The sequence below is a fragment of the Cetorhinus maximus genome, unplaced genomic scaffold (genome assembly GCF_964194155.1).
Source record: "Cetorhinus maximus unplaced genomic scaffold, sCetMax3.hap1.1 HAP1_SCAFFOLD_704, whole genome shotgun sequence".
In the NCBI taxonomy this organism is placed as follows: Eukaryota; Metazoa; Chordata; class Chondrichthyes; order Lamniformes; family Cetorhinidae; genus Cetorhinus; species Cetorhinus maximus.
This window is the reverse complement of record NW_027596646.1, coordinates 165,423-177,493: the sequence shown is the minus strand read 5'-3', so window position 1 is coordinate 177,493 and position 12,071 is coordinate 165,423. Positions and strand designations below refer to the sequence as shown.

The 12,071-nt window shown below is 41.8% G+C and overlaps 1 protein-coding gene across 1 annotated transcript in view; it reads right to left on the bottom strand.

Moving 5' to 3' along the window:
• Positions 1–401: 401 nt before the first annotated feature.
• Positions 402–12,071, bottom strand: part of rab8b (RAB8B, member RAS oncogene family) — a 129,374-nt gene continuing 117,704 nt past the window's right edge. Inside the window, exons 7-8 of the mRNA XM_078535856.1 lie at positions 4,954–5,004; positions 402–3,370 (exon numbers count right to left, since the gene is read on the bottom strand). Coding sequence (XP_078391982.1) covers positions 3,275–3,370; positions 4,954–5,004 — 147 coding nt within the window. The 3' untranslated portion in view covers positions 402–3,274. The remainder of the gene's footprint in view (positions 3,371–4,953; positions 5,005–12,071) is intronic.

Below are 12,071 nucleotides of genomic sequence, written 5' to 3'. Positions count from 1 at the left end.
ACGTAAGAGGTGAGAATGGGAGAGAAAAAAAATATATAAAAGGTGGAAACTTGGAGCTCCATTCCCCAACACCTCCGCCCCCTCCACGCCCCCCCAAAAAATAAACTATTGAAACTGGGGATCAATTGAAAATTGAGCTAGATAAGGGTTATGGAACTGGTGGAGGGGCCAGTTGGCAGATAGTCAAGATGCAGATCAGTCACGATTACTTAAATGGTAGACCAAACTTGAGCTGAAATGACAGAACCGAGTGATACTCTTATTCGTATGTTCCTGGACTGGTGATGCACAGTGGGGTTCAAGTTTCCAGAAGTCACTTAGTTGTCTATACACTCCCAAAACCATTTCCCCGTAATGCACAGCCTGACCATAACATTATGGTCAACTAAAGACCAGAGTGCTCATTTTGCCATTTAATCTTTATTTCTGACTCATTATAAAAAAAGTCCACACGGAATAATAAAACCCATCAAGTTTACTTAACAGAACATCAGTACATGTGAATTAATCCGATTCAAATGTTAAAACACTTGTCATAGGAACTCATCCCATTCATTTAGCTGCAAGAACTTACAATACTGGCAGGGACTTGCAAATACGCTTAGAGATGCTTAAAAGTTTAAAAAAACATTTAAAATTTCTAAAGCTGTTCTTCTTACGGGGGCAAGAAAGGAGGAAGGGAGTGTGTTGTGATTTATCTTAATGTAATACAATGCACTAAAATAATGATGGTCCCTGTTAAGTGTCTTCGGCAGACTATTTGTAAGGCCATAGTAAAACACCACATTGTTATTTCTATCTAGAAGTGGAGTGAACAGGCTTTATGCAACATGATACCATCATGGGCACAAATTACATGTGCTGAATTACCGCAAACTCACTTAATGCCACACTCTGCATTCCACAGGACCAAGATTAAAAATAAACACTGAAGTAGTTTATTAAGAATTAACGATAATAAAGTGCAGCCCTGGAAACAGTAATACTGCTGCAAATATGCATTTTCTTCTATAGTCGAGTCTCTTGTAAACCATACACAATGATCATTTTATGAAATAAAGTTACTTCGGTAAAATCCACAGATAATTAGTATCTGTACTGCAAGCCAACCCCCAGTTTTGCAGTCTTACTGTTACAGTGTTGTGAATAAGTTCACAATAAGAAAGCATTTATTACCAATGCAAATCGTTTCTTTTAGAAACCTCACTCTTGCCATGTGGAAAGTGAACTTCCTACGACCTTCTGCGATGTATTTACAATTTAGCATAGCTACATTTAAGAAAATAGCAAACATTTTATACATCAGAGCATTTACTCCAGCATACTGCTGGGTCAAGAAGCACATCTGATTTAATCCTTACAGGCTGGAGAAAGTTGTACTTGGAGTCGGGCATATATATGTGTACACATTCCTACAGCAAAGCAATTCCCAGTAAACAGTCACTTATCAAATGAAGTTACAGCTTCTAAAACACCTGAGACTCAACTGAAATTTCACATGTGCTCTTGACAATAGCCAGTTTGTTTACTTTTTAAAAAAAATTAAATAAAGAAATTAGTTCAATGTTGTTAACCACACTTGAACCTGTAGACAATCCAGAACATGCTACTGCAGTTTGACAGATGTAAAAAGCATGCCACAAATACTCTGCTACCACCACACAATGCGCAATGCTATGGTTTGAAAGAAGCAGTCATCACTCTTAACGTTCCAGCAGTTTGTGCACACAGACCTTGGTGCTGTAAGAGAAAGCCACTTGAATCTGATTATGCAGATTACAATGCATTAGAAGAGACAAAGGCAGTTAGTGTTGGTAGCAAGAGGCAGTGAAAAGTAAAAGCGCAAAATACAGAGGGGTTGTCAATGAAGTACATATGCATACCAGTGGGAGGGTGAGATTTCAAAAGTCCTCAGAGGGCTGAGGAGAGGTTGCTCAAGAGGAACAGAACAGAGATGGTGCAGTCACTTAAGCGGAGTTCCAAAGAGAGAGTGGTGCAGACAGTAATCAGAGTCAGTCTAAGATAACCAGTGAGAGCTTGCATTCAGTCAATACTCAAAACCAGTCACACATCGTATATACTCATGTTCCTGTCCTTCAAATGATCTTCCTTCTTTAGCACCCGCACCCCATTTCCCCCCCAAAATTTATTGTCACATAATTTGTGTGTTCTCTGTTCTCAATTCCATTGCTCTGCCTCACAAGGTACGGACTCCTTGCTGAGATGTCAGCCGATGAGCATCCTGGGGTACATCACCAAAGTAGACATTGTAAATGTGAGCCCTAAACAGGCTATGTAACCACAGGGAGCATCACACTGAGCCTTAACCTGTCTTTGGCCCACCTCATTACACAAATTCAGTTGAGGTGTTGTGGGGAAGGTGGCAGTGCAGGAGAAGAAGAGAGAGTAGATCAGAGAAATCTTGGCTGATTTTCCCCATATTGATCAAGGGGCACTGACTGAGTCCCACTGTGGCACTTCTGCTATTGGCTGGGAACAGTTAACTGTTTCTAGGGTTCGTGGCACAACCAATCCAAAAGGAAAATTTTACTAAGAAGATAAAGTCAGCAGTCAGCTAACCAACTTTTACTTCAGAGCACTTGACAAAGTAAAAAAACTGTCCAGAGAAGCTTCACCAGTCCTGGACCGCATGTATTATTACTTATAATATCCATTTTCTGCTCATGTTAATCTAGTTTTGCCAAACTCTGTTACCCAAAATAAAATGTGATACAAAATGATAGCATGAGATACAAATCCATTTGTCTTTGGTGAGGGACAGGGTGGGAAAGGGTGACGAGGGAAAAGAGATCAAAAATGGAAGTAATTTTGGGGTGGGAGTGTTGGGAGAGGATATGACTGGCCAACAAATTTTTTTGGAGTGGCAGCAGGGGGCTAATTTCTGGCATACGTAATTTACGATGGATCCAGACACAGACAACAGCTTTTGCAACAGGCAGTTCAGGTTAAAGTCTACACAAATTATTCCCGCATCTCCAATTCGGCAATTTCCATTTTCATCATTGTGATGATGAATATGGGTTGGGGGAGGGGAGGTGGGAGGTGGGGGTGAAAGGTGGGTGGGGGGGGTGGGGTGGGGGTGGAGGAAGGAACACACGAGTGTGTACCTGCACAGCCCACTCAGCAAGACCAATGGGTCATCTGCAAACAGCGAGCTCTCAGCAGCAGAAGGTGGAATTTATTTCGGAGGCTGATCAATACTGCTTTCAGAGAAGCAAAAAAGGTTGCTGCAGAGTCTGTCATTCTAAGTCCATCAAAGCAGTGTACATCGAAAGAAGCTGCTTTTCTTTGACTGGTTCTTTGCGGTGATTTTAACTTGCCCACTGCTTCCTGGAGGGCTGTTTTCATTCTAGAGACAAAGAAATACATTGGGTATAAATATTAGAGGCAAGTTATTATGTCGAGCTACAAGGAATTTATCAATCATCATACAATCAAGAGTAATCTTGACTGGACTCTTGCCATCATCTCGTTGCATTCTCTATGTCCAAATGCTGCAGTTCCCCCAAGACCATTGCTATACAAGATTCTGTCGAAGTCTAATTATTTAGTTTAGCAAAAGGTGCACTCTTCAGTTTACTCCAATGCTCATTCTTTCATCAATGTGGGACGGAAGTGAAACAAATAATTTGGGGAATGACAACTAGAGTCTCCAGGACAATGTGAAGACAGGTCCCAGTAGTTTTATTAGTTGCTCTGACAGGGTTAGGGAAAAAAATGCTCCACACCACTGTTAGCAGTAAGGCATCAGCACATCACTGACAGATCATTATTCTCGCAACACAGGAGGAGTTTCTGTATCATTTACAATTGAATTTGACAGTTACTTTTTCTAATAGTTTTCAATCTTTCAAATGCTTATCCCTCACATAGCATTGATGTATAACATGTGGAGGGATATACTTGTTTTGGAGGCAGTTCAGAGCAGGGTCACTAGATTGATTCCTGGGATGAAGGGGTTGCCTTAATGAGGAAAGGCTGAGTAGATTGGGCCTACACTCACTGGAATTAAGAGTAAGAGTTGATCTTATTGAAAGGGATGATGTAAGGGAGCTTGACATGGTAGTTGCTGAGAGGATATTTCCCCTCATGGGAGCAGCTAGAACTAAGGGGTACAGTTTCCTGACCTGATTGAAAGGTCAACAGTTAGAAAAGTTAACTCTGTTTTTCTCTCCAAAGATGCTGCAGAGCTACTGAGTATTTCCAGCATTTTCTGGTTTTATTTCAATAGTTCCTTGTTGTGAGGCTTACCTAACATTGTGTGAAGGAGAGCTTCACAGTTCTTCAACTGCTCTCTACACTGTACTCAACCTTTTACAAAATAACTGTGGAACTTACTTTGGGGACATTCCTTCACTCAGAAAGCGATTAAAAGAACAAACTTGCATCTAAATTGCACCCAGTGAATGTTGAAAGCACCTTGTAACCAATGGATTCTTTTTAAAGGGTTGTCACTATTATTTGCTTGTCCCACCTTAATTTAAAATATCTTTAAAACAGAAGACTAAGTAGCTCACAAAAAATTAACTAAAAATGAAAAAGGTAACCAACAAATGGTTTGGAAGCTCATCTCGAGACAATGTAAGCGAACATGAGGGTACTGCCTAAGTCACTGTTCACATGAACAAGTCTGCTGTACTGGAGAACTGGAAATGGGACTTGGAGCAACCACCAGCTTCTGCTCATTTGTCACACTCCAGCAATGAAGGAAGTCAGAAAAGTCTGGAAACCTTCAAACATGGAAGGACATGTTAGGAAAAATGGGGGGAAAACCATGGAGAACATGTGCTGTAAAGTTCTGGTGAAATCTCATCAGATGATTGTTATTTACAGGCACACCAAGTGAACACAGTCAATCCTCAGCATTTCAATCTGCATCGAGATACCAAGTTCTAAAAACATAACCTCAATGTTTTAGAAATATTTACATACCATTTTCCTGTTGAGCTTTGTCATGATATCTCGTGCAAGTGTAATAAATGCCTGCAAAGAAAAGAAAAAAAATCATTGATACGCACGTATTTGCTTTTCAATGCACCTGTCTTTCAGGAAATGCTGTCATGGTGCTCAGCACTGCATGTTTGATACCACAACCCAAAAAAGACAAGTTGTGGCTTCCTGACAGTTCATCAAGTTATTACAATGTGAACTATGTATACTCCCCACTCACTTAAATCCAGAAGGTGGCAAGTACGCAAAAGCAAGAGATATCCATGAAAGTTGCATTCTGCCTGCAGGTGACAGGGACCAAATGAATAACTTCACAGCTTCCTCTGTGTGATTTTGCACAAGTGTTCAAATTGATGTGCAAGCTGTTAACTCTATGAGCATGCTGTCACAAGATGGGGTTCACACCAACACAACAGCAGCATTTCCTTAAGATAAAAGCAAAAAACTGCGGATGCTGGAAATCCAAAACAAAAATAAAAATACCTGGAAAAACTCAGCAAGTCTGGCAGCATCTGCGGAGAGGAACACAGTTAACGTTTCGAGTCAGTATGACTCTTCAACAGAACAGTTCTGCTGAGACCTGAGATTTTCCAGGTATTTTTATTTTTGTTTTAGCAGCATTTCCTTGCCAGCTTAGTTTCTTCCTTTGTAAAAATAAAAACTTTCTTGCACAGGAAAGTTTTGATTGAAGTGATCAGAACGTGCAAACAATTCATAGGCACATCTGGAATTATTTGCATTTGTAACTTGAGGCACAAAGTTAAAAGTGGTTCTGATTTTGGAAACACTGTGGTCCCATTTTTTCAGAATCTCACTCTTGATTTTACCCATGCGTTTTACCCCTGTTTCTGTCAACACTCCAAAGATTTACAATTTTGGAAAAAAGTTACTGAGTGTTCCATAGATTCATAGTTTTGATTTCAGCAGGTCATTAACCACACAGCCTCTGGCTGCAAATGAATGGCTTTACTTTTAAAATTTTTAAAAATAAATCCAACAGTTTATCGTGTGTGTGGACGTGATCTCATCCCATTTCACCTAATCACCAAACTGCACTGTGACACGACATCTAAACATCTCGTCAACCTCAAAGGAATTGAACGGACAACACATTGATTATGTAAAACAAGCTTCTTGGAACAGGTTACAGAGCAGTGTGGATATCAAACCAAGGAGATAGGAGGGAAAAGGGATCAAATATGGGAGATGGCAAGTCAGAGGTAGAGGTGACCATATACGAGATTACCAATGTGCCAAGTGCAGCAAAAAGGGTCAAAGATAATTGCATTGTGTTGGTCTGATATATACAGACTCAATGCAATAGGAAATTTCAGAGGTGCTGCTGTACTACATCTCAAAGAAGATGCAATCCCATCAATTGACCCTCCTCGGAAGTGCAGTGTGCAAATATAGGAGAAGCTTAAGAGCGAGTTGGGTGACAGAGCGTAACAGTAATGGTAAATGTCATGTGTATCAGCACAGTGACTGGTGCAGTTCTACTACAGGCATACTGAAAAAAGACAGCACAATCCAGGCACGCTTGGATCCAAGACGTCTAAATCTTGCTCTAAAGAGATGACCACATACCTTCCCTTCCCAGAATGTTGAAATTGTAAGCAGCCAGTGGTCGTGGTACACATTGGTACCAACGACATAGGCAAAATAAGGGATGAGGACCTGCAAGCTCAGTACAGGGAGTTAGGAGATAAATTAAAATGCAGGACCTCAAATGTAGTAATCTCAGGATTACTCCCAGTTCCACGTGCTAGTGAGAGCAGGAATAAGAGGACAGACCAAATGAACACGTGGCTGGAGAGATGGTGTAGCCGAGAGGGATTCAGATTCTCGAGGCACTGGGACCGGTTCTGGGGAAGGTGGGACCTGTACAAACTGGCCTGGCTGCATCCAGGCAGAGCTGGGACCAGTGTCCTTGCGTGGGCTTTTGCTAGTTCTGTTGGGGAGTATTTAAACTAGTGTGGCAGGGGGATGGGATCCCAGGAGTAGGATCAGATAGGTCAGATTCAGATCAGATCAGAAAAATGGAGGTAGAACATTAGCTAGGGACGTTGTGATAGACATGGAATTACAGGAGAAGCAAAGTTTAAAAAGTGTCCAGCAAGGGAAATTGACTGGGTTAAACTGTTTATACTTCAATGCAAGGAGTATTACAAACAAGGTAGATGAGTTAAGGGCACAGGTAGATACATGGCAGCAGGATGTCATTGACATAACGGAGACCTGGCTAAAGGAGGGACAAAACTGGCAGCTAAATATCCCTGGTTAGAGAGTCTTCAGACACGATAGAGTAGGAGATAAAAAAGGAAGGGGGGTAGCACTAATGGTTAAAGAATCAATTCCAGTTGTGAGATACTAAATGGTTCAACAAACGAGGCTTTATGGATTGAGCTTAGAAATAAAAAAGGGGCAGATACACTACTGGGAGTATACTACAGACCCCCAAATACTGAAAGGGAGATAGAAGAACAAATATGTCGGCAAATTTCTGTTTGTAAGAACAAGAGGGCAATAATAGTAGGAGACTTCAACTATCCTAATATCAACTGGGATTCAAACAATATAAGGGCACTGAGGGAGAAAATTTTATTCATGCAGTGTGTCCAGGAAAATTTTTTCAACCAATTAGTGACAAACGCAATGAGACAAGATGCAATTCTACACCTAGTCTTGGGGAACGAAGAAGGGCAAGTGGGTGAAGTGACAGTTGGCGACCATATCGGGGACAGTGATCACAATTCAGGTAGATTTGGCATTACCATGGAAAAGGACAGAGATAAGGCAGGAGTAAAAGTTTTGAACTCGGGGAAGGCAAATTTTGCAGAAATGAGAAGGGACTTGGCTGAGGTGGACTGGACAGCACTGCTGGAGGATAAAACAGTGGAAAACCAGTGGGAAGCACTAAAAAGTCAGATCCAGACCTCCCTGGTTGTCTAGAGGAATACAGGGGAAGATCAAACAGAAAAAGAAAGCATACGATAGGCACAAAGAACTAAGCACTGCAGATAGCCTAGACGAATATAGGAAGTGCAGGGACGAAGTAAAAAAGGAAATAAGGAAATCAAAGAGCGGGCATGAAAAAAGATTAGCAAGTAAAGTTAAAGATAACCCAAAGATGTTTTACCGATACATTAATGCTAAAAGGTTAGTTAAGGAAAAAGTGGGACCTATCAGAGATGAAGATGGAAACTTGTGTGTAGATGCAGAGGCTGTGGGAAGGGTTTTGAATGAATATTTTGTCTCCGTGTTTACAAAGGAAAGGGAGGATGTAGATATAGTAGTTCAGGAGGAACACTGCGAGATATTGGACGGGATAGTCATAAAGAGAGAGGAAGCGCTTGAAGGGTTGAAATCCTTGAAAGTTGATAAGTCACCAGGGCCAGATGGATTGTTTCCGAGGCTGCTGAAGGAAGTCAGGGAGGAGAAAGCAGATGCTCTGGGGATGATTTTCCAATTTTCACTAGATACAGAAGAGGTACCGGAGGACTGGAGAAATGCAAACGTAGTTCCATTGTTTAAAAAGGGATCAAAGGAAATGCTAAACAATTATAGACCAGTTAGTCTTACATCTGTGGTGAGCAAATTAGTAGAATCAATCCTGAGAGGTAGGATTAACTGTCATGTGGAAAGGCATGGATTAGTCAGGGATGGTCAGCATGGATTTGTTAAAGGAAGGTCTTGCCTCACAAATTTGATTGAATTCTTTGAGGAAGTGACAAGAAGGGTTGATGAAGGTGGTGCAGAGGATGTTGTGTACATGGATTTTAGCAAGGCATTTGACAAGGTCCCACATGGCAGATTGATCAGGAAAGTAAAAGCCCATGGGATTCAGGGTAATGTGGCAAACTGGATAAAAGGTTGGCTTTGTAACAGGAAACAAAGAGTAATGGTCGATGGGTGCCCTTGCGAATGGAAAGTTGTCTCAAGTGGTGTAGCACAGGGTGTTGGGACCCTTGCTGTTTGTGTTATATATTAACAATTTGGACTGAACGTGGGGGGCACGATTGGGAAATTTGCAGATGACACAAAGATTGACTGAGTAGTGGATAGTGTAGAGGATAGCCATAATCTCCAAAACGATATAGATAGGTTGGTGGAGTGGGCGGTAAAGTGGCAGATGGATTTTAACATAGAGAAGTGTGAGGTCATACATTTAGGGAGGTCAAACAGTTACAGGGATCACACAATAAATGGGAATATACTAAGAGGGGTAGATGAAGTGAGAGATCTTGGCGTACAAGTACACAGGTCCCTGAAGGCAGCAGTTCAAGTAGACAAGGTTGTAAAGAGGTTTTATGGAATGCTCTCCTTCATTGGCAGAGGTATAGAATATAAAAGTAAGGATATAATGTTGGAATTGTATAAAACACTGGGAAGGCCACAACTGGAGTATTGTGTGCAGTTCTGGTCACCACATTACAGGAAGGATGTAATAGCTCTGGAGAGAGTGCAGAGGAGGTTTACAAGAATGTTGCCAGGGTTAGAAAAGTGTAGCTACGAGGAGAGATTGGATAGGTTGGGGTTATTTTCCCTGGAACAAAGAAGGTTGAGAGGTGACTTGATTGAGGTGTACAAAATTATGAGGGGAATAGAGAGAGTGGACAGGATAAAATTGTTTCCCTTGATGGAGAATTCTAGAACCAGGGGACATAGATTCAAGATAAGTGGCAGAAGGTGTAGGGGGGACATGAGGAAGAACTTTTTTTACACAGAGGGTAGTGGGTATCTGGAATTCACTGCCCAAGTTGGTGGTAGAGACAGAAACGTTAAACACTTTTTAAAAGTACCTGGATCTGCACCTAAAGTGCTATAAGCTGCAGGGCTATGGGCCAGGTGCAGGAAGGTGGGATTAGAAAGGGCACCTGGGTGTCCTCAGGCTAGCATGGACAAGATGGGCTGAATGGCCTCCTTCTGTGCTGTAACTTTTCTATGATTCCATGGTTCTAACATTAGAGGAGTTGAATCTCAAATTCACAGCAAAGTTTCTCGAAAAAAGATTGAGTGCCAAACACTGATATGCCAATCCTGTGAGTGATTGGTGTGTTTGTGTAAAGGAACACAGGCAGGGAGTGGAGAGAGAGTAACACGTTATAAGGCTACATGTTTTCACAGGGCTTTACAACATTAAGGGCAGAATTTTGCCCTTGGCGAGCGGGCTCAGCGGGGGCGGTCAGGAAGCCGACCGCAATTTCACACCGGCAGGCCAGTTAAGGCCCACCCAATGTGAAATGCAAGCGGCAGCGTTGCCTGTGTGGGCAGGGGGAGGGTGGCGAGCGGGCTGAGTGTGAACTTCGCACATGCGCGTGAGTGGGCGCTTGAAAGGGAGGTGAAGCAGTTTTTTTTTAAATAATAAAAATATTAATGATCAATTATTTATTTAATTGATTAATTTATTAATTCAATTTCAAAACTTTTATTTCATTTTTATTTGCTTTTGGAAACCTCATCCCGCCCATGGATGAGGTTTCCAAAAAATGCAAAGGCCGCCTGGCCTTTTCGCCTGCCCGTTGAACCTAATTTAATTAACTAATGGCCTTAACAGGCCTTTTAATTATCGGCAGACACACTGCCAACTCCGCCGCGCACCTGCCAACCAAACTATTGCGCAACTGCGCAATGATGTCGTCACACTCGGCCAACATCAATGCGTGTCATTTCACGCTCGAGTGGGTCGGGCAGGCGCCCGCCCGCTGAACGAAAATTTCTGCCCCAAGGGTGCAGCTGGGGAAAATGGATTAGAGTTAACAATATTTTTGAGGATGGAGTGGTTAAAGTTTTGAATGATGTATCAACCAAGATGGAGGGGATACAAACATACGAAATAGGAACAGAAGTACGCCATTTGGCCCCTTGAGCTTGCTCCACCATCAAGATGACCATGGCTGATCTGTTTGTTTTCAAATTCCACATTTCCATCCACCCCCGATAACCTAACAAGAATCAAATTGAATGTGACCTCCGCCTAAAAATATTCAATGACCTCGCCTTCTGAGGCAGTGTGTTCCAAAGTCTCACAACCCTCAAAAAATTTCTCCTCATCTCTATCCTAAAAGGGTGACCCCTAATTTTCAAACTGTGCCCCCCTAATTTTGGGCTCACCCATAAGAGGAAACATCCTTTCCACATCCACCTTGTCAAGACCAGGTCGTTCAGGATCTTATATACTTCAATCAAGTCACCCCTCACTCTTCTAAACTCTAGTGGAAACAAGCCCAGCCTGTCTAACCTATCCTTATAAGACAATCTGCTCATTCCAGGTATCAATCTAGTAAACATCCTCTGTATCGCCTCCAATGCATTTACATCCTTCCTTAAATACGGAGACCAAAACTCCACACGGTACTCAAGATGTAGTTTCACCGATGCTCTGTATAACTGAAAAACACCCTTAGTTTCAAGTTCAATTCCTCTAATCATAAAGGATAGCATTCCATTGGCCTTCTTTATTACACGCTGTACCTGCATACTAACTTATTGTAACTCATGCACCACAACACTTTGATCCCTTTGCACCTCAGAATTCTGCAGTCGTTCTTGGTTTAAGTAATACTCTGCTTCAATACTCTTCCTGCCAATATGAACAATTTCACATTTTCCCACATTATACTCAATCTGCCAGATTTTTGCCCTCATTCACCCTATCTATAGGATGTCTGCAAACTCCTTATGTTTTCTTCACAACATACTTTCCTACCTATCTTTGTGTCTGCAAATTTAGTTACCATGCCTTTGCTCCCCTCATCTAAGTCATTGATATAAATTGTAAAAAGTTGAGACCCCAGCACAGACCCCTGTAGGATTCCACTCGTCATATCCTGCCAATCAGACAAAGACCCATTTATGCACACACTGTTTTCTGCCAGCCAGCCAATCCTCTATCCACGCTAATATGTTACCCCCTACACCATGAGCTTTTATTTTCCACAATAACCTTTGATACCTATCAAATGCCTTCTGGAAATCTGGGAGTCTATAGGCTCCCCTTTATCCAATGCACATTTACTCCTTCAAAAAACTCTAAAAAATTAGTTAAACACTATTTTCCCTTTCATAAAACTATGCTGACTCTTCCCAACTACCGAGTT